General features: G+C 37.4%; 1 protein-coding gene across 10 annotated transcripts in view; it reads right to left on the bottom strand.

Annotated features, from left to right (window-relative positions):
* Positions 1-27,101, bottom strand: part of ULK4 (unc-51 like kinase 4) — a 228,745-nt gene that overhangs the window by 149,820 nt on the left and 51,824 nt on the right. For all 10 annotated transcript variants that reach the window (XR_003540279.2, XR_005566123.1, XR_005566124.1 and 7 more), the window contains exons 20-22: positions 17,780-17,941; positions 9,748-9,930; positions 2,881-3,008 (exon numbers count right to left, since the gene is read on the bottom strand). Coding sequence is in view for 4 of the 10 variants with exons in the window: in XM_027718944.2 (XP_027574745.2) it covers positions 2,881-3,008; positions 9,748-9,930; positions 17,780-17,941 (473 nt within the window). In the remaining 6 variants the exon portion in view is untranslated. The remainder of the gene's footprint in view (positions 1-2,880; positions 3,009-9,747; positions 9,931-17,779; positions 17,942-27,101) is intronic.

Below are 27,101 nucleotides of genomic sequence, written 5' to 3'. Positions count from 1 at the left end.
CTACTTCTGCTGCCTTTTATTTCCTGATACTGTGCAAAAACTAGAAGAAAAACACAAGGAATAACATCTCGATAACACCAGCACGGATAAAATAAGCTGGTCTTTACACTTCCTCTTCCCCTACTCCCCCTTCCCTTTCACTTCCTTTCACTCTCCCCTCTCCTTTCCTTGCCCTTCCCTCCCAGTGAGTGGAATAATGATGAGAACGCTATTTTCCTCACATGCCACAGCTTTTTCAGCTCCAAAACCACTTGCAAGGGCACATATCACAAAGTTTACCAGTGGGAACAGGATTTTATTGTCTGAATTGTCAGTGAAGAAATTAAGGCACAACTTAAGACCATTTCTTCTTGTCCTATGGCTCATTACTTGAAAAAAGAGAGACATCCCCCTTGCTACAATCTCCTTTCAGGTAGGTGCAGAGAGCAGTAAGGTCTCCCCTGAGCCTCCTTTCCTCCAGGCTAAACAACCTCAGTTCCCTCAGCTCCTCATCAGACTTGTGCTCCAGACCCTGCCCCAGCTTTGTTGCCTTCTAGGAAGAACAGCTCTCCAGAGCTTTGGGGTGCTGGCCCTGGGGCAGTCCCCATGCTGAGGAGGGGGCTGTTTTCAGCACAAATCCAAAACACAGCCTCATAGTAGTTACTATGAAGAAAATTAACACTATCCCATTCAAACCCAGCACATTTACTAAAATAAACAAAAGCCTTTTTCAATGCCAAACTGAACAACATTTAACTCAAAGCTGTAGTTATATGCAGTGTTGCCATGACACAGTTATTAGTGTTTTATCATCTGCATGATCCTTTAAGTGATGCACACAGAAAATTTGCCTTATATTGATTATCATTATCATAAACAGATTTTACCATCTAAGGCAATATAAATCCTGTTACAAACATTAGCTGCAACTGCTGAAGACAAACCATTAAATAGTTGGAATAGTTGCACATTTTACTACATGCTCTTTATATTATCAAATCAAACACCTTCATAAAGAGAACCTGAGTATATCAAATAGATTATTGCTTACTGTACTAGCAATTTTGAATTTATGAGTCTTAATTTTGACGTAATTTTTCTGTCACAGAACTGGAGACATTTAACTAAAATACTCCAACAGGAATTTAACAGTGTAAGTTAATGAGTATCCAGTATCTCTACTGGGTGTAATAAGATTCTTCCAGAGTTCATGATATTATGAAAGTAGTTGTCTCCACACTTAATGGGTCATTTCTTCTCTCTGTAACAAGCTTACTTTCTGGATATAAGATAAAGATTTTAGGCTAGATGATCTATTCCATCAAGAGAGATACTGGTCACTAAATAACAGTTATAAAGATAACAATCAAGAAAACCAGTTTGTCAATTCAACAAACTGCTATAAGGCTTTCCTATTGTTTTACCTAATGTGTTACATTATGTATTGGTCCCTAATCAGCAATGTCCAGAGCATCACAATAAAACAGCAGAATAAAGCCAAAAATCACACCCCAAACTCACAACACATTGTCTTCAGAAAGGGTGCCCATCAGAAAGCATTATAAATAAAGCAAATTGTTGTTAAAAGTTATTACATTTCTTCTCTTTCACATAATATCTTAGGTATAAATAAACAAAGAGTAACTGTCCACGCAGGATTTCTGTCAGACATTTCTCCAAATACACAACAAGAGTACTATGTGCTATATAAGCATATGAATAGCAAGAGTTATTAAAAATGTAACCATTCAAAATGTTACTTACAAATCGTTAGAGGTGTTTTACACTAACCAGAGCACATAATCTGATAAAACATTTCTGGAAGTACAAAAAGATACACACAAAAAAGAAACTTGGATTCGGTACTTATTCTCTGTGATTCTAAAAAATTGGGATACCTACAGGTTTGTATGTGAGTGGAGGAATATATAATGATAGAACCCACAAGGTGTCCTCTGACAATGGCTTCATGTTATAAGTCACCGGTTCCTTCCAATCCAGCCCTCTAGCTCCAACGCATACATCCTAATTCTTCTCAAACACCAATATAAGTTACAAAGGTTTATTTGCTGTAAATGTAGCTAGATTTACAGATACCCACATCCCTCGTCCTTTTTTATTTTGGTTCCAAACCTGCTTTATTTCAATATTGTAAAAATTACGTTAACACTTCATTTTGCTGTTCTTCATACTGAACAGTTGAAGATATAGATCCCAACTAAAATTTCTTTCATCTTATTTCTCCAATCACCTCAAAACATGGGGACAATTCATATTCTAACACAGTCTAATTTGTTCCTCTCTAATACAGGAATGTTTTTGCACCATCAAGACACAAAATTTAAAAAAACAAGTCCACTGTGAGTAATTTCTTGCAAAAGATTGTAAAAAGCAGAAAAATTAAATATTTCATGTAAAAGTCACAGGAATTTACTGGTCATTATATAAATCACTCCCACAACACATTGAACAAAGAAATATTATTTTACCTTGAATGTGCCTATGCTGAAAAGACTATGTATTACACTAGACTCCAAGATGAGGAAGGTACGTGACAGAACCTTTTATTTTGCTTTTCCCACCATAACAACTCACTATTGCTGTATTTGTTTTGCCGTACTCAAAGCAAAATCTGGTCCTTGCTAATGTTCACTGAGACCACAAGTTCCTTTAAAAACAGACTGTCCCTGTAACACAGTGGTTTCCACTTGTTAGTGTCACCTGATGACCCCAGACAAAAGAGAACACTCTTTTCTTTATATTCTCATGAATGAAAGGATTCATATCACACAGGAAACAGTTCACTTCTAAAACACTGGCTCAAAAATACCACACATTTTAAAGTATTTCAGGTACAACTTTAAATATTATATCTCTAATTATCTTCCTTTATCACCTTACCTTGTTTGACAACTGAGTAGCAACATCTCCCTGTTATTGATCAAAACTTGTAGCAGGACCAAAAAGGCTTTTGCTCGAATAAAAGTTGAAGGACTTTCAAGTAATCGAGTAATTGTAGTCACAAAATCCTTGGTGGAAATAAACACAAATACACGAAAGTTACTCACACCGTATTGTAACACTATATACATTTAAAATTTCCTCATTTTCATGTGCATTCTGTGTTAGTTAGGCACTTTTAATGTCTCATGAAAAAAAAAATCCACAAAACACTAGCAAATAAATTCCGCCCAAGACAGACTGTCCCACAGCAAAGCATTTTGAACATATTCACAAATGCTAGCATACCAAGTAAACACTATCTAATGTACTATGTCCAAAATGGTATGAGATTAACTACAAAAGATGATAAAACTTACATTTTAAAATGTCTTTCCTTAAACATAGGATATTTGAATATATTTATTTTAAAAGAAGACTGAACTATTTTCAGAATACATAAATATTTAAGCACAAATATGACTACATTTTTGCCTCTTCATTCCCATATATGCAGGAAGATTAAAAACAACACCTTAGTTGGATACAATCTTGTCTACATCAGACCCCAAATTTTATACAAGATGCTCCAAATAGATGGTGAAACTGTTTCTACCATCTCTGATGGTAGCAGAAGAGCTTGCCAAACCGCTCTCCATCATCTTCCAACAGTCCTGGCTCTCTGGGAAGGTCCCAGATGATTGGAGGTTGGCGAATGTCACCCCAATCCACAAAAAAGGCTGCAAGCAGGACCCTGGCAACTACAGGCCTGTCAGCCTGACCTCAGTGCCTGGCAGGGTTATGGAGCAGATCATCCTGAGTGCAATCACACAGCACCTACAGGATGGACAAGGGATTAGACCCAGCCAACACGGGTTTAGGAGGGGCAGGTCCTGTCTGACCAACCTGATCTCTTTTTACGATCAGGTGACCCACCTGGTGGATGAGGGGAAGGCTGTGGATGTGGTCTATCTAGACTTCAGCAAGGCCTTTGACACTGTCTCCCATAATATACTCCTGGAAAAGCTGGTAGCCCATGGCTTGGACAAGTGTACCCTCTCCTGGATTAGGAGCTGGCTGGAGGGTCGGGCCCAGAGAGTGCTGGTGAATGGAGCTGCATCCAGCTGGCGGCCGGTCACCAGTGGTGTTCCCCAGGGGTCTGTGTTGGGTCCAGTCCTGTTTAATATCTTTATTGATGATTTAGATGAGGGGATTGAGTCCATCATCAGCAAATTTGCTGATGACACCAAACTGGGAGGGAGTGTCGACCTGCTGGAAGGCAAGAGGGCTCTGCAGAGGGATCTGGATAGACTGGAGAGATGGGCTGATTCCAATGGGATGAAGTTCAATAAAGCCAAGTGCCAGGACCTGCACTTTGGCCACAACAACCCCCTGCAGCGCTACAGGCTGGGCACAGAGTGGCTGGAAAGCAGCCAGGTAGAAAGGGACCTGGGGGTACTAATTGACAGGAAGCTCAACATGAGCCAACAGTGTGCCCAGGTGGCCAAGAAGGCCAATGGGATCTTGTCCTGTATCAAAAATAGCGTGGCCAGCAGGAGCAGGGAAGTGATCCTTCCCCTGTACTATGCGTTGGTGAGGCCACACCTTGAGTATTGTGTTCAGTTCTGGGCCCCTCAGTTCAGAAAGGATATTGAGGTGCTGGAGCGGGTCCAGAGAAGAGCAACGAGGCTGGTGAAGGGACTGGAGCATAAGTCCTATGGGGAGAGGCTGAGGGAGCTGGGGTTGTTTAGCCTGGAGAAGAGGAGGCTCAGAGGTGACCTCATCACCGTCTATAACTACCTGAAGGGAAGTTCTAGCCAGGTGGGGGTTGCTCTCTTCTCTCAGGCACTCAGCAATAGGACAAGGGGGCACGGGCTTAAGCTCCGCCAGGGGAAATTTAAGTTGGATATCAGGAGAAAATTCTTTACAGAGAGAGTAATCAGGCATTGGAATGGGCTGCCCAGAGAGGTGGTGGATTCACCATCCCTGGAGATTTTTAAACGCAGATTGGACGTGGCACTGAGTGCCATGATCTAGTAAATGGACTGGATTTGGACCAAGGGTTGGACTCGATGATCTCGGAGGTCTTTTCCAACCCAATCGATTCTATGATTCTATGATTCTATTCTATGATTCTTATCTAAACTAATTTTACTAAGGGTTCATAAACTGAACAACATCTTTTTAAGGAAAAAAAACAAAATTAGGACTCGTAAAGGAAAAGGATAAACCACAAGCAGTAAGGAGCCATGACTTTCATAACCCACTGACCATTCTCCATTCCTACAACAAGGTCAATTTATATGTTTCCAAGATCCTTGCTAACTCACTCTTACCTGTAAATCCAAATAAAAGAACAATTTAAAAAGTTTAACAAGGATAGTGATAAATAAAGAATAACCATAAAATATTTCCCTTCAGAAGTTTAACAATGGTTAGCTGACTGGGCTCTGAAATCACAGCTTTGTTTTTTGTTTTCTTTCTTTTTTCACCCTGTATATTGAATGGATTTTCTTCTCTAGTTTCTGGAATGTGGCCTGACAGGTGGAAAGACATGAGATTTATGTGTACTGCCTCAGGTATAAAGGGAATAAAGCTGAGAATCAGTGGAATGTAAAGGAGTTCTCAAACTATGAATAACATAATTAGGTATTATGAGTTATAAAAGAGGAGAATTATTTATGCTCTGTCCACCAATATCTTGTAACTCCTAAAGTATCAAAGAAAAAAAAACAGCCAAACAAGAAACTATATGGAGTATCTTCTACCTCCAAGGAATAAAAATATCTGCTACTTATATGCACTTGTACAAAGACCAATTGGGCTACTTGCTAAAAATAACAAAATAAAAGAAAAATCCATCCTCAGAGATTATCTTGCTGGCAGCAGTGATGGTACTTTTGGATCAGCTCATGATCAGAATGTCTTGTTCTAAAAACACAAATCCTACTTCAAATCTCTCTTCTTCTCAAAAAAACCCAAACCAAACCAAAAAAAAAAGAACGCAAACCAAGATCAGAATTAAAAACTAAGCCAGAATTTGTAAACTGGTTCTATGCAAGAATTAGACTGAGCACAAATGCCCTCATCAAAAGAAACTACCTTCAAACAGTTGAGCTGGATTCTCAAGGGAGTGACACTGCAGAACAAGTGTGCAGTTTACACCTGCATGTTGTGCACAAAGTCTAGAATCCTGCTGTGTGAGGCACATTTAACATAAAAAGTATTATTCAAATTCCTCTTTTGTTGATAGAACAACTGCAAATCAACACTGAACGTAGTTTATTAGAGACAGTCTTTGCAACAATTAACTATACATCTTTACAGAGAACAGAAGAAGAACAGGAATGCCAGAGTTGGCCAGGAAACAATCAGATTTTACTCAGATATTTACTCGGATGCATTTTAACACTGTCTTCAAAAGCAGTCATCGCAGACAGTAACTACAAAAATCCCAGAAAAACAAACTGATACTAATTATTCTAGAACTGGTTTTCTGTATTTCAACAATTTACTTAATAAACAGAAGAGTTCCTCAATCTTGTGGTTAAAAACTACAAGCTGTGTAAAGTTTCCTGCTTTAAACACTTCAACAGCTCACAGAGTATGACTCGTAGTTCCTCCAGTATGAATTTACAGCAGTAAAGTTCTTAATTTACAATCTACTAAAAGCAAAGGTTGAATTTTTAATGAAGTGTAGTTTGTGGTTTAGTTTTTGGTTTGTTGGTTGGTTTGGTTTTTTCTAATGAAATTACTCAAAAGAACAAAAAAAGTTTTCTTGTTACGAAACCCCACAAAACCTCAGACTTAGTCAAAGACTATATATAATGCAACACTGACTGTGCTAACATAAATGGACTTGCCAGACCATGCACAGGGACACCATGACAAAGACACATGCAAGTACAAGCCAAAGCACATCTGACTACTTTGAGTCTTCATGCTCTGGAAAGCAAGGATATTTCAATGCTACATGTTGGGGTTACCATGGGTTAAGACAACATCAGCAACCAAAATTAGTTACATCAGACTTATCTGGGAATATTCTAATAGTCTAGCTTAAGAAATAAATGTGACATTTTGGAATTTGCTTTTCAGGTTGGTCTGAGGACTGGAAAACAGCAACGGTTTATCCAAAGAAAATCTGAAGCACATCTTTGCTGAACAGTAGGACTCAATGTGTCTGAAAAGCCAAAAATCAGCAAAATATCTCAAAATACATTAATTAATAATTGTTTCATTGCTATACTTTTCTTCCCTCCCCTGCAACAGTTTGATGTATTCATGGAGACTCTGCAGGGTAAGGACACTCTTTTTCATTGCACTGTCAACTGCAAGAAGATCATGATTTTATATTGTATACCCTTACTAATACTGCAAATCTAGTTTAAAACAAAAGCAAAGACATTTTCAAATTGGCTACACAAGGGGAGAACAGTTGGATCCCTATTTCACTATTTTACTCATTGAATGAATCTTGACAGCCAGATGAAAGTAATTAGCAGTGGTATTTTTATCTACTGTTATAGGATGTCAAAGATTTTGAGTTCTTTTTCCACACTTTATTTTAAAAACATAATTTCAACTATTTTAGTTTCCAAAAAAGAAACTAAAATAGAAAGGCTCTGTATCAGCGAGGGACAAAACCCAGTCCCTTTTAGCTATTGTAGTTCTCTGAAGATTTATACTAATTACATGATCACAGATCATGTAGGATCACTTGTCCTTGTCTTCTGGCTTTTATTTTGTAAGTGGTTTTTATTGCTGTTCTTGAAGGGAGAAGAAAACAAAGGCAGTCCTAAGTAAGTCTTATAAACTAAGGGAGTTTTTAGACAACACACACAAAGCTAAATTATCTTGAATTTGTATCTTTAAGCATCTTTTAATATGTTGGTTTGCAGTCATATTAAACAGATAGAGAGGTAGTGACAACCCTGTCACTACCTTCTGTGGGACACTGAGGTCCTCCTGCCTCTTAGTCTATAGTACACAAGAATTTTACAGAAGGTAAAATAATTTGTAGGCCAACACTACCCACTTTTCCCTTCTCTCATTAAGGTGGACTTGTGTGCCATGAGCATGGAATATTGAAAAGTGCATGGAGTATTCAATTCAATGGTCAGCATTAAAATATTATTACTCTGTGTAATGTGATAGCATGTGGCAATTCAATACATGAGCAGGATTACATTTTTAGATCCCATTTAAGAAAAACAGAAATCTAGTTTCTGCTTTCAAAATCTTATAATCTAATTTGAACAAAATAAACATTCTATGAGATACAGGTTTGTCTGAACCTGTGAGGCCGGTACAGTTACCAAACATGGGCACATAAAGACCCACTTTACGAGTTTTTAAAGTACAGTGTTTTTCAGCTACAGCTTCGGGTACTATCCCCACTTCTATAATTAGTTTGATATATGCCGTTAAAGGAATGTCCATATTTGCCTGTATTTCGATTTTCTAATCTGCAAAATTTTGACTAAAATTGTTCATAAGAGTTGCAGGATTGGAAAGGGAATCCTTTTAGCAATTATTCGTAAGAAATTCAGTATCTGTAAAGGAGTCCTTTTAGCAATATAAGTCCTATATAATCAAGAAATTCTTCACAGAAAGCATCATGCTGTAGCCATAAGCTTGCTACACATTGCACTCTTTCTCCGAATGTTCAAATAAATAATTTTTGACAATATTTCTCTGACTGTACCATCAGCTCACACTAATGTGCACTATTAGAAACTGCAACATCATTACAGGACAATTTGCCACCTGTTAGTGCTGTTGTGGAATGTGTGGAAAGCTTAAGGCCAGCTGATACACACTCATGAAATTCTGACAATGGCACAGAAATTACGTTTAGGAAGAGAAGGAGTGATTTCAGGCTGCAAGAAGAGATGGGTGGAAAACAGTAGATTGTTTTAATTTAAATATCATTGTTAAAACAACATGTAGAGAAACAAAACTCTCCCAACTAATATCCTAATACTCAACACCCTAATACTCTCTCAACTAATACTAATATGTACCAATACTAATATATATTATTATAGTCAAGATGATTGTCAGGTTACAACATACATTGCAACAGAGTTTTTGATGAAAACAAGAGCTAGAGGTTCTACTTTCTTTGTGATTTTTATCTTTTCCAAGGAGAGGGAGATTACTTTTATTTATGAACCGTGCAGAAATACTGTCAAAAAAATAAACAGTTTCTCTAAACACAGAATAATTTGGTGATAAAAATATAAAGCTTTGAATCACCTCTACCAAAAATTATATTAGACATATATCAAACCTAGAAGTTTTATTCAGTGACACTAAAAAGAAAACCCTAAGGTATTAAAATGCTAGACATTTTAATGTCTGCAAGACATTTCACTTACAAATTGGCCTAAGGTCTTTTAAGGAGAGCATAAAGTACAGCTTCGGATTCAATCAGGACACTCATTATTTTCCCTTTTAAATGGCTAAAAGAGCTATGTCAAATAGCTATCCTTACACATTCCTTATTGATTTTACTTAGGACCATTATCAGTTATGGTCAGAGTTTTCTGAATTGATTGAATTCTAGCTGCAGTAACAATGTATACACCCTTTAGTACCATTTCTTGAAGTTCTGTGAAAGAGAAAGAAAAACTATACACCTTATTATTTAGATTTTAAGCAAATAAAAATATAAAATAAACACATTCATCATTTTCTGCTATTCAGATATGTAAATGTCACTGAGTTAAACATTTTGAAAACCCAAAACCACTAGCAGCGTAAACTTTAACTTTTCCTTAGTGAAACTCCATGCCACTGAATAATATTAATCTGAAATCAAACCTTTTCTTGAATCAATCTCTGTAGATGAATCCCACATGACAACATTGCTGAAAACATGGTGAGCATGTACTGCTGAATTTTGCATATTCCATTTGCCAAGGAATTTAGTACGGCTGTTAATCCCACTTTTTCAATGACACTCTGGAAAGCACTAGGTGAGGAGCGAGTAATTCTGCACAAAGCCTGCAAAAGTAAAAAAAAAAAATTGTTATTTATTTTGTTATTATCTCAAGAAAGATAATGGAAATTAAAAGCAGGTGGTGAATTTTCCAGTAGTTTAGGAATATAAGGAATTCATACAGATTCATTCATAAGATTAAGGGAAAGATTAGGGGAAAGATTAGGGGAAAGATTAGGGATATTAGGGGAAAAGACTACTTATTTTTAGAGACTTGGAATTCTTCTAAATATAGTGCTATACACTCCATACAGCTGAAATTCAAATATTTGCTACACCAACACCAACATCAGAGTCACTCTTTTCCTCTATAGAAGAATAATGGAGTAGCACATGTCCATGCTTGAGTCTTTTGTCAAGCACAGAATGTAGGCAGCATTAGATAACACTGTAGTAGCAAGGAGTACAGGGAGCAGAAATTACAGACATGGTACACACTACAGAAATTCTAGCCCCCCTAAAAATGGGCATTTTCTCTCTCTCCGCTCATGGACCATAATCTGATATGTTCACTATCTAGAATCTATACTACTTCAGATCTAGATACTCGTTATGGAACATTGGTTAGTATAATAAACATGCAAACTATTCTCAAAATGGTTGATTTGCACAAATGAGTGATTAAGTTCCAACAGAAAAAGCAGACAAGTGACCATGCTCCAGTGAAGTGAGCACAAACCTGTTCAGTGTTTACTAACTTAGTTATTTCCTAACAAACATTACCAAACTACCTCCAGGGTGGATTCATCTCCAAGTCAGCTTTTCCTTTTGATACCTGTGAAAATGCAACCTTCAAGATATTGTAACTGCTTTTGTTCTCTACAGATAAAGATAAAAAGACTCTTTAAACACTAAAAACCTCTTTTTCTTTGGCTTGAATGTACTGTTAGGATAGAACAGCTTATGTCAATTATTTGATTCACATGAAAATCTGAATTGATTTTCAGGAAAAACTTTGAAGGTGGTTTTCTTCTATGAAAAGTAGGTAATATTTACAATTTCTTTGTTCTCTTCAGACCACCTATATTTAGAAATTGCTGCTTATGTGGTGTGCACTCAATAGCGAGGTCTCATTTAAGAGAAACTGTAGTCATTACACACACAGAATACTATCACTAGAGAAAAGCTTTCCATGTAAGAACCTCAGAAAGTGCCCAGTTCCCCAGTGCCCTCAGAAACATTACTCAAAACAAACTAGAAAAAAAAAAAAAGCATAAAAGGCAGTAAATAAGGAACTTAACAGACAAGTTATTGATGCTGTTCTGCTATTCATCTAATCTGCTCCTGCTCTTCCTTGTCCTTTCTGGTCCAGGAACCAAATCGACTGCAGCTTTTAATTTTTCTTCTTTTATTATTTGCCCCCTCCCCTCTTTTAAACCACAGACACTCAATCTCAGTTTCTTAGTACAGCATGCTTTATTTCCCCAAGAACACAACACAGCCCTTCACCTCTATTCAGAGTTCTCAAAATGAGTGGGCAGGAGGTATGTGCATTCACTAAAAATATCCTTGAGGGTCATATTACAAATGAACTGCTGGAACTCAGGGACAGACTGTGTCAAAGCAACATGGAGCTAACTTGGTGTGTTAACATGGTGTATGCAGGCTTGACAATGCCTTGGTTCTCTGTTACAGACCTTGTCAAACAAGGGTGACCATAGCCACAAGCCATGAGATGACTTCCATGCAAATCTCATAGGAAAGACATAGCTGTCTTCTAGGATCACACTGCAGCATTGGAGGCAGAAGGGAAGCTCCAGCCCGCCAACAGCCAAAGGGAGAAGCCTTAAACTCTCAGTAGTTTGTATGTCACAGAGCACTCTGCTGTACGAGTGAGCCCAACACTTCAGCAGAAAAGCAGAAGATAGAATTTAATGGGGGATACGGGACAAAGCATTCTAAATCACTTCAGTAGATCCAGTATCTGGAGAGAACAGGTGGAAATGGGTCAAAAGGTGGTGGAGCAGGAATTGGAAACTGGTATCTCCAGGCAGCAGTCTTGGAAATGTTCACAGTGAGAGTAAGGCATTGTCAGAGCTTCTCCTGGAATTGGTTTCTTTGTCCCTGCTGTCTGCCCAGTCTCAGCCAGCATCTTTTCTCTCAGTGGGTCCAACCCTAGCCTCATCATCCTTATCAGTCATTCAAACTTGAGATTTCTATGATTCTATGATCTATCCTTCTGGTCTTACATGCCACATGTGACTGGATAGCATTCACCCTTTCAGGGTGTCCTCCATGTCTCTCAAGTTTGAGAATGAATGCATAAAAGTATCTGCAATACGCAAATCTCTGAAAGAAACTATTCAGCACCAATCATTTAACAAAAAAAAAAAAGAAACCAAATCCCCAAAAATATTGTGTTGAGCTTTCCCAAACTAATTTCCAATTAAGTGGTTTATGTTTTGTTACTTCTCTTCCAGTAGAAAAAGCTTAGAAATGAGATTTTAAATTCTTCAAAAAAAATTTAAAAACTTTCAGTATACTGCAAAGAAAATATTCTTCCTGCTGCCGAGCTTGTCAGAATATCATCTTGACGTCTTACAGATTTTTTTTTCTAAGTCTAGCAAAATGATAAGAAGACATAACTTTTCTACAGGCAAAATATGTGATATTTACCTGAGGCATGTTGGACCCCAAAGAGAAAAATAATACTGAGACACAGTCCTCATTTGCCACCTCTGACAGGCAAGGAAAGGTAAAGTGTAATTTCTTGACTCCAGAGACTGAAGACAGAGAATCTTCTTGATAGATTTTTATTATTGATTGAAATAATGATAAGTAAAAGTCCATAGTGCCTTACTGCTGATGCTTTGCAGACAGAATGGTAACTCTTAAGTAAAGATATGACACATGTATTTCTTAAAAGAAATGTATTTTTACATCTGAATATAGATGTCAGTCACAAATAAATTCTTCAGGATACATTCAAACAAGGCAGGAAATAAAATAAAATAGAACACTGATGATATCAGCTTATGTGGCCATGTAGAATAAAAATGCCTAGATATCTGTAGCAACAATTTAATGAATATAGAAATCATATAGTATACTATAGCTGGAGAATACATTAGTATTTTATAATTAGTATCTCACTGAAATCTCCATAAACTTCAGCTGGTAAAAGATCTGCCTGCACTAGATTTCAATATCGATTGATTGATTTTTTTCCTAAAGTTAAGATTATATACCCAAATGCCTCAGCAGTATTAATACATAAGCATGATTTATATCAAGAATTGAGTAGTAAGTTCTTCCTTTAGTGTTTCATTACAAAGTACCAAAAAGATTAGAGTACTACCTTAGCGTATCCTACTTTAGAAACTTCCTTTTTCAATTCACTTCATATAAAATTATTAAATCTCGGTCTCTTGATAAAGGAAACACTCTCCAAAACAGTGGAGGGGAAAATTGAGGAACATATTCAGGCCCAAGCACACTTGTGTGAAATGATCTGAAAGAAGGAGATGAATTCAGCTCCATGGATAGCAATAATTTCCATGAAGATAAGAAAAACAAGAACCAAAGCACTTTGACCAAGGATGTAGAAGACTGAATGTGTCTTACTCTTGCAACCCCCTCATCAATGCTGCTTCCACTCAAAGCTCTCCAATATGTTATTCTGGAGCAAGCCCCACCTCCAGCATGACAGAAACCTCAGTAAGTACACAAGGGAAAGATATGATCCCCAGTAAGTACACTACCTTTACGGGAAGAAGATGTTATTTGGGAACAATTATAGCTTTGTTTCTGTTGTCCATATGTACATTTATACATATGCCTGGCGAATGTTGTCCCGCTTTTCAAGAAGGGCAAGGAGGACCTCAGAAACTACAGGCTGGTCAGTCTCACTTCAGTGCCTGGTAAAGTTATGCAGAAGCTTGTTATGAGAAGTATTGAAAAACACATGAAAGACAACAGTCATTGCGCACAGCCAGCATGGCTTCATGAGACGGAAGTTCTGCTTATCAAATCTGATCTTCTTTTATGACAAGGTAATCCATCCAGTTGATAAGGGAAGACAGTTGATGTAATCTTTTTGGATTTCAGTAAAGCTTTTGATACTGTCTCTCACAGGATCCTTGTAGACAAAATGTCCAGCACACAGTTGGATAAACACATCATGTGGTGGGTGAGTAACTGGCTCATGGGTCAAGCATGGAGGGTTACAGTGAATGGGGTAACACAGGACTTGTGACCTGTCACTAGTGGGGTTCTTCAGGGTTCTATCTTGGGTCCTGCAGAGAGACCTTGACAAATTAGAGGACTGGGCAATCAGCAAACACATAAAGTTCAACAAGGGGAAGTGTCAGATTCTGCACCTGGGATGGGGCCCTGGATATACGTACAGACCAGGGAATAAGATGCTGAAAAGCTATGCCACGGAAAGAGACCTAGGAGTTTCGGCTGTGGCAAGTTGGAAATGAGTCAGCAGTGCCCTGGAAGCCAGGAAAGCCAACTGTATCCTGGAGGGCATCAGGTAAAGTGTCGCCAGCCTGTCAAGGGAGGGGATTGTCCCTCTCTGCTTTGCACTGGTGCAGCCTTACCTTGAATATTTTGGCAGTTTTGGTCCCTGTGTTTGCAATATAGGGAAAGATATTAAGCTATTAGAGAGCATCCAAAGGAGGACAATGAAGATGGTGAAGGGCCTTGAGGGGAAGCCGTATGAGGAGCAGCTGAGGTCACTTGGTCTGTTCAGCCTGGAGAAGAGGAGACTGAGGGGAGACCTGATCACAGTCTATAACTTCCTCATGAGGGGAAGAGAAGGGGCAGGCACTGATCTCTTCTCTGTGATGGTCAGTGACAGGACCTGAGGGAATGGCCTGAAGTTGTGTCAGGGGAGGTTTAGGTTGGATATTGGAAAGAGGTTCTTAACCCAGAGTGTGTTTGTGTCCTGGAACAGGCCCCCCAGGGCAGTGGTCACAGGCACCAAGCCTGACAGAGTTCAAGAAGCGTTTGGACAGTATTCTCACACGATGTGACTCTTGGGGATGGTCCTGGACTTGATGATCATTATGGGTCCTTTCCAACTTGGCATACTATGTGACTTTGTGAAGATGTTGAAGAAATTTTGTCTCAGCAGATCTCAGTGTGCACACACAACTTGGTCATCTTTTTAAAATGCAGGCCTCAACACCAAAGCATGCATTGCTAAAAATCTGAGGGAGAAAAGGTAATAAGATTATAGAAAGTCATCATTTTTACTTAGATTGACAACTGTCATTGAAAGGATGTTCCACAAATCAGCTGAGTTTCTCTAGGAATTCTGGTAATTGCAGTTATCATGACCTCCTAAAACACATTGCTTCATCCTAACATATGTCATCTATAAGAGGGCTTCTAGAGTAGTATTTGAGGACTGATAAGCTTTATAACACAAATTTAAAGATTTCAAACAGAAATAAAAAATCAGGAGGCAAAAGCTTGGCAAAAACAGTGTCATTGCACGTCACAGTGTCAACCCAGGAGTGTCAGATTATTCAATTTGAACGTGTAGCATTAAATATTGCAACTTACTATACATGTCACTGCATTTAACATCCCTAGTTGAGCAAGAAGCCCATAAAGATCAGGTTGCTCTATCACAGCTGCAGGAACAAGAGGTGAAGGAACTAAGGAACTGAAAATCTATGATACTTTCAATCACTTGGAAGAGACCACACAAACACCAGCACTGTTTGACTGAACTGAGCAATTAATAAAGCCTTATTGACTAGTATGTAGTGGTAGCAGATAATGGACACAAAAAGAGAAAAAGAAAGAAAAAAAAGAGGGGTAAACTAGGCTACAATAAGCTCTTCAGGCTTTAGCTTCCTCTTACACATTTTTTGCTAACTTCCACTTAAGATGCATGAAGATTTTCTTCTCATCAGTAGTGCTTAAGAGAGGCTAGATATCCACAACATCAACACTAAGACAAAGAAAAGATTTCTTAGTGACTCACCTCAACCTTAAAGCCTTGGGAGGATCGAATGATCTGGGATCTCAAAACAGGCTGAGGATAGAGTGGGACAAACAACACAATTTCTCATAGTCACTAGACACTTAATTTAAGGGCAAAGTGTGCAAACTGTGTGGCATTGACGATAACCTCAGAGCCCATGCGTCTACACTGATGACAAGCTTATCCTTGACAATCAGAAGTATAATTCTGCATATTACTGGACAGAAAAAAGCTCTTGCCCACCTCAAGCATATTATATTGTCCAAGAAGAAACCGACTTTTCAATAGCAAAAAAACCACAAAAGACAAACCCACACATTTCCTCTGATGATCTTTCTTTGCTCATTGTCTGAATGTAATTGAGACAGACAGTTTCTCTGGGATATGCTGGTCACTGTGGTACACAAAATAGGTATAACTGGCCAACTGGGCCCTGCAAATGGAGCAGTTCTGGAAGTCTGCTGTAGGAGTCAACAGAATGGTAAATGAAAAAAGCAAAGTTCTCCAAGTGGATAGGCAGAGAAACAGGAATAAAACTTCAGGATGAACTGAAAGAGATAAAAATAAAGGGCTATGACCTAATAGCAAAAAAATAAAAAGTGCCCAGTCTAATGATTGACAAGAACAGAAAGCACAAGATATGAAACATTCCTTATAGCAAAAGTAGCGGTAGGAAAGAAGATCAAGCAGGCTACTTTAAAAACCCAGTAAGTAAAGGAAATTATAACTCTAATCTTAAGTCTTTTACTATGTATACAGTCATGATGTAAGCATAAAACTCACAGCTCAAACAGGTAAAGTATCAAAAAGACCCTGTCTGGAAAAGCAGTCTAATAGACACTCACACATATACTTTACATATTTAGAGACTGACAATTCTCTATCCATAAAAGTTCTAAGAGTGTTTTTGCAAAGAATTTCAGGTGCAAAGGCTTCTGTAACATGTATTTCACTCAATAAGTTTCCTGTTCTAAAATGTCAAGACATTTTCTGAATATTTGAGCAGTTTATGTCCCAGGCAAGACTCTGCCATAAATGTACACGAGATAAATAATTAATAAATACATATATGTTTTAAATTATCAATTTATCCTACTATTTATTTCTTCAGCCACACATCAGATATATTTTTAATTCTCTCTCTTTTATTGCCTCAATGCTAGATGTGTCTACCTGCACACAGCTGCAGGAGAAACGCTACCATTTCCCACCTGGGAGGCCAACAGTAAACTCATCAGTGAGCCTGACCTCTCCTTAGGAAATGAGTATCCACTTATCACACTTCATTTAAAATAAGACAACCTATTGTTCAGTTCTAAAATATTACCTGTATTGGTGGGTAATGCTTTTGTTTTGTCAACAAGAGATATGGTTAAAGTCACAGATCTGCTAAGTATTTTCTATCTCACAAGTCCTTTTGTTCCAAAACTCTTTCTTCCACAACATAGCTCTGTTTGTCCTGTTATCATCCTATATTACCTTAAAAATTCAGTGCAAAGCCTAGCCCTGACAATTTTATAGAAAGTAACATGATGATATCAAATAAGTCTTCTAATTAAGTCTGTGATAAGAGAACAAACACTTCTCGTTTAAAACATCATACAAAAAAGAAATTTCAACTTTGCAAAAATTTAATTGATTCTTTGAAAGTTTAAACTTTTCAAACATACTTCATGATCACCAGCATAAGAAAATACATGTTCCAGAAAATGATGAATCACAAGGACTTTTCATAAGCATGGAACTGTAATGCGTGCACTTTTCAGCTTCAGAAATTTTTAAAACATATTTTAATGTAGTCTGAAATATAAATACACACACACACAGCAAACATGCTCAAACATGTTTCAGTGTCAATTCAGAATGTTTTTCAATGCCAAAACATTTCTATGTCACAGAAGGAAATTCCTTACCGAAACAGCAGTTATCTTCAAAGAATCTACTGCAGAATGTGTGAAAAGGTACCACAAGACAGGTCCAATTTCTCCTGTAATAAATCCTTGTGCATGGCATGCACGAGTAGTGCAAACATTTTCAATTATCTTTGCTGCCAAATGGTTCACTACCCGGTCTTCCTGTAAGAAGGAGAGGAAAGGGAAACTCATACACAAATGTTTCTAATATTTCTGATTTGTTTTTAAACTACCACCTATGTCCACATTTTATTCCATGTATATTGTCTTGGTGTGGTTTCTTAATTTTATTTGACACTTGCCAAAGTAATTTCAGAGGAAACCTCGTGTTGAGACCAAGTTATGTTTACAGATCCTACTTCCCTCCACTTTGCCTTCTAATGTAAAGACAACTTAGTACAAGTATAACTTAGTACTAAACCTTTTGGCTCCAAATGACCACGCCAAATTAAATGCAGTCATTAAAAATGAAAAGCTTTTGTTATGTTAGAGGTGTTCCATGAGCAGAACTTTCTGAATGAATGAATATGTGTCAAAACTCATCAATACAACAGGCTCTGAATAGCAAGATTATGAGATATACAGTTACATTAGGGAAAAATTAAATTAATTTCATTAAACCCTCTTTATTCAGAAGAGTCAACAATCCCTGGGATAAAGAAAAAGCCTTCTTGCAACTTAACACCCTTCTCTTCTTCTCCTGAAACAGACAATCCTGAACAATGTTTAAGACAAATTATTGTGTCCCATTTACTACATGAGTTCCTAAACTTCCATAAGAGACTCTGAATCCTGAGTATTTTTAATACTAATTAAATCATTTTATCTGCAAACTCATTTGTGGGGAGCCACTGTACATGCAGCTCTAATATCTATGTAATACTATTCATACTATAATGTCTCCATGGAATAAAAAAAAGTCATGTCAGAATAATCACGACAAATCAGCACATCATGAACATCACATGGCAGCAGTTTTTTCTCAAGAAAACTGTTACTGATTTAAATGAAAGCTTAACTTAATACATACCAGTTAAAAGCAGTCTACTTTTTCTCCCTCTCTTTTCCATTTAATTTCTTTAGTATCTCTTCTTTCTTCTTATTTCTTCACTCTGCTTTCACTTAAAATCAGTATTTAACAGAACTGGAAGATATATTGCTGGTGCTTTTTTGGCTATGCATTGCTTCGCCCCATCTCAGTCTTTAATTACAGAATAAATGAAGTCTTTCAACAACGTCTTAAATGGCACTCTTGAATTCAGCAAGAGTGAATTTTAATGTAAGAATTTGTCCTCATAGCCTGGCTTCACAAATAATTCATCATAATATCTAATTGATTTCTTTCTTAAACTAATCTCTAATATTATCCTGCTAACCTTTGGATTTCTGACATTTATCTTTACAATCAGAGCCACCAACAACTTTGAGCAATGACAATGAGACCTTTCAGAAAGCAGTACAAAAGCCTTCCCAAAGGGGAGAACTTCATTAAAAAGATACTCAATAGCTACTCTTCCTTCTACTGACTTAGGTATTTTAAAATATAGATACTGATGTAGATATATTTGGAAACCCTAGTATAATGCTGTAAAAAAAAAATAGAAAATTTTGTATTCATCATTTTCATGCTAATCCTTCCTGTTCCTCCAAAGAACTGCAGATCTACTCAGAACAGTTAAAAGAAATACCAAAGCCAATTTCCATCTAAATCAGTTACACTCTTTTATAAAACTTCACTGATTTCTGTGGTCTTCCTTCTGATTCACAGACCAGAGGATTTAGGCTTCTATCTTTTTACAGTTTTCATTAATGCAATACATTGCATCATTTTGATCTATTAAAGACCTAAGTATACAAATATTTATACATGTTTACCAAATTAAAATTCTCAAAACCTTTTATGAATAATGTTCAGTTAATCTTTTTCTGTGAATTATGAATTTCAGTCTTTTTTTTTTTTGAACAGTTAGGGTAAAAATACATGGATTTATCAAACTGACTATATGCATGTAACAATCCAATCCATTACTGAAACATTAATAGTCAAGTTAAGTCTCTCTTATATTGGATGTGAATACTAAGAATGCCAATTGGGACTCCAATCCTACTTTAAGCAGGCATAAACACTTAATAAATGAACTATAATCTCATTAATTAATCATAATCAAAGCAATATACAGCAGATAACAGTTATCATTAATGTAAACAAATTTCCAGATGCAATTACAGCTTTTCTTTGCAAAATTTGGTCCTGTAGGCATGCTTTATTTCCTTTCAGCCACTGATGAGTTATGCTCTGTTGCAGATAGTCGTGCTACTTTGGCTAGAAAAAGGTCATGTACCATCTCTGTGTTCTAAGAACTCAATGACGCCATCGAAGTTAGTCTAACTGCTGCCACCTGAGACCATCCATTTCAGCTCCTCTGGGATCCATTCTGAGCATCATCTAAGCAACATGACTTGTGCCATTTTCTGCTTAATTAGCTGCCTGGGTGAGAAGTCTGATCTAAACTAATATTTGGCCTCACAACTAAATGAGTCATCCAGGGATGTTACCAGGACATAAGCTGTGTTAGTGAACAGAAGTGAATCTTCAAGATATGAGGAAAGCAGTTCCATATATCAGTTACACTCTGTCCATATCATGAACTGCATCAAATCTAAATCTATGAATAGAACAGTACAAAAAAAAGAAGCACATGATTTATTTTCAGTGGGTTTAGATTCCATCTAGTTTTATAAAACACACTTAAAGCTCCTAATTTTCAGTCATGTAGAACAATTGCAGATGTATCTGTTTCCAGTAAAGTCATGGATGTTTAGTGAAAAAGAGCCCTGAGTGAAAATGCAAATACTGAAAGGGTAAATAGTTGAAAACTGCTAAAGAAAGCTCCTTTTACTCAAATCTTTCTATTCCAATTGTGAGGGGGGGAAATGCAAATAAACATCATAAAAGAATCTACTTTCACTTTTTGAAATAACTGAATCTACTGCATATTTTTATCAACTGTTAAAAACTTCACAGTGCACTAAAAGTTTTGGAGGCAGCGAAGATATAGTCACTATGCTAACCAACATACTACCTAAAAGTAGCATAATTCCATTCTATTAAAGGTTAAGATAAAATATTTTATGATCTTTCAAAAGTAAGTTTGCTGATGGAACTAAGTTGAAAGGAGTTGTTGACTCCTTTAAAGGCAGAGAGGCCCTGCAGAGAGACCTTGACATATTAGAGGACTGGGCAATGATGAACTGTGTGAAGTTTTAGAAGAGCAAGTGCTGGATTCTTCCCCTGAGATGGGGTAACCCTGGAGGTACGGACAGATTAGGGAATGAGATGCTGGAAAGCAGTGCCACAGAAAGAGATCTGAGAGTCCTGGCTGATGGCAAGTTCAATTTGAGCGAGCAGTGCCCTGGAAACCAGGAGGGTCAACCGTGTCCTAGGGGGCATCAGGCAAAGCATCGCCAGCCGGTCAAGTCAGGGGATTGTCCCGCTCTGCTTTGCACTGGGGCAGCCTCACCTTGAATACTGTGTGCAGTTTTGGGCACTGTAATATAAGAAAGATATTAAGCTCTAAGAGAGCATCCAAAGGAGGGCAATAAAGATGGTGAAGGGTCTAGAAGAGAATCTATAGGAGGAGCAGCTGAGGTCACTTGGTCTGTTCAGTCTGGAGAAGAGGAGACTACGGAGACACCTCATCCTGGTTGTCAGGTGAAAGGTGAGAGTTTAGATTTTTGACTGTCGGTACCCCAGGAGAGTCAAGACCCTGGTGTCAAACAGTTTGACAGCATCTCGTGATGAGACCCTTCACCAACAAATCCTCAAGGTCGGAGGGTACTTCAACCACCCTTTCAGGGGGGACTCAACAGAGAGAAGACCCCTCAGCAGGTGTTATCTACTGCCAGCAACTGCAAGGACTCACTTTAACAGTTTACGTAATCACACTTTTTATTAATACAAATTGTGACAGATTAATAAAGTTTGAAGGTTGTCAGTGATAGTCTATGGCAAAAATATGTTTTAAAGCAATCTACTGATACATATACTAAGCAAGCACAAGCTCTGATACGAAGCACTCTACTAATATACTACATGGTAAGCATAAGCAAAAGTTCTAGTCCTAAAAGCAGCATTCAATGTGTGTAGAGTATATTTCTCATCCAAGGCGCTTCTCTGTGGGGGGAGAGAAGGTGGACTCAGCCCATCGACTGATCCCAGCAGTTTTGGTGGATGTCTTCTCCCACTTTCCCCCTATCTCCAACTTACTTTTATACTATTTTCTTTATGTTTGGGTGGAGTTTGAGTGGCTCTAGTCATAAATACCTTCTATTTCTGATTGGTGTACCTAGTAGGGGCAGGGGGGTGATGGTCATGGCTTGGCACCTGAGGAGGGGTTTTGACAAGGTTGTTGGCTTCAGCAGCAGAGCATCTTGATTTTCCCTTGTCAGACAGGTACTGTACAGTCTCAGTACCACAATGTTCTCCCATTCTGCTGGGATTAAAATGGAGGGGGGCCATGTAGTCTCCACTTTGTTCCATACTCTGTTCTGTTTCTCCGAGCAGATGTGTATCATTGTATTGGGGAGCATGTCAACCTCAGTCCATCCAGGGAGCTGCAGCTGCTTTTTACCCTAAAATTCTGAATCCCCTCTAGGTTTAACTCTATCCATCATCCCACAGTGGTCTTCAACATCTTCACGAGGGGAAGCGAAGGGGCAGGCACTGATCTCTTCTCTCTGGTGACAACTCACAGGAACAGCATAAGGCTGTGTCAGGGGAGGTTTATGCTGGATATTAGAAAAAGCTTCTTCACGCAGAGGGTAGTTGGGCACTGGAACAGGCTCCCCCCAGGGAAGCGGTCACAGTACGAAGCCTGGTAAGAGTTCAAGAAGCATTTGGCCAATGCTCTCAGCCACATGGTGTGACTCTTGAGGTGACCTGTGCTGGGTTTAGGGTTGGACTCAATGATCCTTGTGGGTCCTATCCAAACTGGGACATTATATGGTTCTATGATCTTTTTATGTTATACTATATATATATGTGTGTGTGTGTGTGTGTGTGTGTATATACATACACTTGAGTAACCACATAATACTGATAAAGAAAGATTAAAAGCTGAAAGATTCAGCAAGTAACACTGTATTCCATCATTCTTCTAAATCAACTTCCATACACACATAGTGACTTAATGAAGTAAAGCTGTACCCCCCTGAGAATTCATGATTCTAAGAATTAAATCTCATTTTGGCAACAATTTGCAATATAAAGACTGCACAGAGAAGAATGAATACATAGGAAAAAACCTTGTAAACACCTTTTGCAGAAAAAACGTTTTACAATTCTGGCAATAAACTAGAGAATTGATATCTAAAGAAGAAATAAAAGTGATACTGTATATGATTCAGAGTATTACTTTTATACTATAGGCAATTCTGCCAGTAAAGTAAAAAACTGATGACAAAAAAAGAAATAAAAGTGAGAATATATATGATTCAGACTGACACTGTGATACTCTAGGCTATATTATACTTTCTGAGAAAACAGTTATGAATTTATTCTCCTCTCCTCTAAATTTTCCTTTCTCCTCCAAGTTCACTGTAAAGGAACTATTCTCACTAAGAATTTACATTATAAAACATACTGCCTTATATTATATATTGGCAATTATTTTTTAAAGTTTTCTTTTATTATTATTAAAATTCCTCATCTGTTCAGAACCAAAGCCCTCAGACTTATAGCTTACTCCCTAATAAAGGAAGAAGTCCACATGAAAGAGGGAAATATGTACTATATAGCTTACTGGCAAGCTCTAATTTATTAAAAATCTTCCTTACACAGTACCTTGCACATTCAAGAGACAGAAAATTATCCTTTATAAACTCATTCACTATTTCTGACTCAAATACATTCTCCAGGTGCCACTCTTTAAAATGAGAGGATTATGCCCATTTTAAGAGCCATAAACAGCTAATTAGCTATAGCTGTATATATTTATTTATCTATGCAAGTGTATTGCCTGTATATAATTTTTTTGAGATTCTATGAAGTTATTACTAAAATTGCATATAATTGTGTACTTTATATTCACATGCCATTTTTAAGTAGAAATGGACAGATACCAAGCTCCTGAAAGATTTTTCAATGGTTCCAGTTTTAGGAAGACTGAAAAGGAGGTTTGCACACAGCTTCTGGCACCACAGTCTAGTTTCAGTAAACAACCTTGTCAAAGCACCATAATCCAGACCACATCAAAGAAGAAAAAATTAAAAAGACGTCAAAAAGTAGTTTGAATATGGGAAAGACTATCAGTTCTAAGACGAGAGAGGATCTGAAGGAAGGGAGGCGCCAATGTAAGAGAGAAAAGAGTGGAAGCAGAAAGGTGAAAGGATTGACTGGAATATAACTGTGAAGAGGAACAGACGTAAAGCAGAAATGAAAGCTGAGACTTCATTTAGTTAAGATTAGGTTGAACCTTAAATGTCATAACAAAGAACAAAAAACATATGTAAGTCAATGATGAGATTCAAATAAGAAATAGGACAATTCATTAGGTGTCAAGTACCCAACGGCAAGTTGAGCAACAGAGTTTTGAATAAACTAAGTAAAATGGGTGAAAGGAAAAGGGTAGTCACATTAGCATTAGATACTTAATATTAAATAAGAATATCCTTTCTGAGCCAGAAAGTATCTTTCATGACTGGATAACATAGGAACTAAGCTAATAAGCACTTTATCTGCAGAAATCAGGACCCTGTTATCTTAAGTGACTGCACACAAATATTTAGAAGTTGAACTTAGACACAAATACAGATGTCTGGAATGGGCATTTTGTGTCACTGTTGGAAACAGTTGTTGGAAAAGATTAGTAAATAAATACCAGAATATTTACTACATGCATTCTGACAGGTTGCAACATTATACCAAAACTAAACATGTCAAATTAAGCTTACCATTTACTTATTTATGAGTGTACCAATTTCCTTATTTTGACACATCATTGAACACAACCGTTCTTTGCCTGAGTTGAAAATCAGCTCCTATCTCAAGTTACCAACACTGAAGCGCAGGAAATCTGAACTTGTGATCCCCTACAGATAAAAGACTTTCCCAATCTTCTACTCCACCACCCTAAAACTCCTTTCACTGACACATACACTTTTTTGTCACTGTTGAATTTTCAGGCACAGAACATATGTGAAAATGATACTACCTGCATTTTCTGAACATTTTGTTCCTTTACTGGCAAACAAAAGGGACAAACACGTTTCAAACTCCTTCCTGCTCTACTGTTCTGTTTCAGAGGGCAATTCTGCTTTGATATTGACACATCTTATAAAACTTCAGAAATCCAAGAATGTTTCAGAGTAGTTCATAATGACATTGAAGAATGGCAAACCTACCTCACAAAACACAAAGCTATATGAAGTCTAGTATTGAATGACACAAACTGGTTTTATCTTCTTGAACTCTTATTAAATACATTAAATAAAGCTTCTTAACTGGCAATAAAAATTACAAGTAGAGTATTTATAATGCATATATAATACACTGTGGTAATTCAGACTTTATTACAAAAAGTTAGTTTGCCACTTCCATAAATACTGAGACAATATACACATAATCACTCCAGAAAAATTTAATTAAATGAGCTTAGAACAATTTGAATTAATTTATTACTTTAATAACTGTCAATTATTTTTTAATTACTAATGTTACAATGCAAATCTTACCTAGATATAATAAATTCTTAGATCAGGGAAATTTATTGAATAAATTCTAGATGACAGGCTAAAATGTAAAATAAAGAAATACAGCAGCCAAGATCTTGAGCTGCAGCCAAAGAACATTAAGCACAGTGAAGGAAGTTTAGACAATATTTTCAGGATTTTCTTATTCAGTGCTTTACTAGTTGAAGCAATAAAATTTACATGTAATCTCATTTTAGTTTTAAGTTAGATCTTAAAAAAATCTAGATTGTTCATTTTAACTATTTTTATTATCTCCTGTTTTGCAACAAGATGAGGGCAAGGAAGTGTCATTCACACGCTCCTCTGCATATCAGCCAGTAAGCAATGTGAGCCACTCACTGCTTAGACAAGGTTCAAAACCCATAAACTTACACTCAAACAAAAAACCTCAAACAAAACCCCACAACATATTAGAGCCTGTATATTTGGTTAGCAAAGAGAGCATTGATTTAAAAACTGGAGACATTAAAAATGCAACAAGAAGGGTTTCTATTGGTACATCAGTAACAAAAGTAAGATGGAGGAAAATTGAGTTCGTGGCTGAATGAGGTGGGGCCAAAGAACACAGAAAAGTCTCAGGATGTCAGTACCTTCTCTGCCTCAGTCTCTAGTCTCAGTCTAAGAGGAAGGCACAGGTATGGAACATTTAAGCAAACTGAATGTGAATAAGTCCACTGAACCAAAAAGGGTGCAGCCAAACGTGCCGAGGAAGGCAGTCAGCACAGTTTTGAGAGAGCACACATCTTCAAGTTTGTGGTGATCGGGAGATACTCCTGTTCACTGAGGGTGTGGGACAAAGGGCATGACCACCAGAGGGCAAGAAGAGGAATTCCAAACTCTGGCTTTGTAAAAATCACACAGCAAGTTTTCCTGGATTCTACTTGCAGGTGCATGATGGTCAAGAAGACTAGTAAAGTTAGAACAGGTTTATAGAGAGCAAAACCCACCTGACCAACATGACAAGCTTCCCTTACACAGTTATGGGCTCAGTGGACCAACAGGAGGCAGTGGGTTTAATTTACTTTAGCTTTAACAAGGCTCTCCAAATGGTTTCCTAAAAGTAACCAAATAGTAAAGACCTAGACTTCAGTGAACTAAAAGTTATGTAGAAAGCTAGCTGGAATGCAATTAGAAGCTGGCATTATTTTGATGGGAAGCTGGACCACAAAATCTTCAAAGGTCCAAACTAATTTTTTCATATTACTTAATTCCCTTTAAAAACAAAAAGATGAAAGGCACTTAATCCTAATTTTCTTTACATGTGACCGCAGTTTGTGCTTTATTCTCTGTGAAAAAGACTGTTTGAATGTAAGCAGAAAACATTCAACATGCTCTCTACCATATCAGGCAATGACTAAAGGAGCAATCCTGAACATTAGGGATTTTTCTTCCAGTTATCATCCTGGTAGCACTCGGTTGGACTCACACTTGAATATCAATATCTTTCTTGTACTGAGGAGCCCAAAACTGAACACTGTACTCCAGATGTGGTCTCATTAGCACTGAACAGAGAGGAAGAATCACTTCCCTGAACCTGGTACTCTCTCGCTAACACAGTTGGTGTTGCTGCAGC

This window comes from Pipra filicauda, unplaced genomic scaffold, assembly GCF_003945595.2.
Source record: "Pipra filicauda isolate LSUMZ 115617 unplaced genomic scaffold, ASM394559v2 scaffold62_size3274119_pilon, whole genome shotgun sequence".
NCBI lineage: Eukaryota > Metazoa > Chordata > Aves > Passeriformes > Pipridae > Pipra > Pipra filicauda.
The sequence above is the reverse complement of the archived record's forward strand: the minus strand, read 5'-3'. Positions and strand labels throughout refer to the sequence as shown.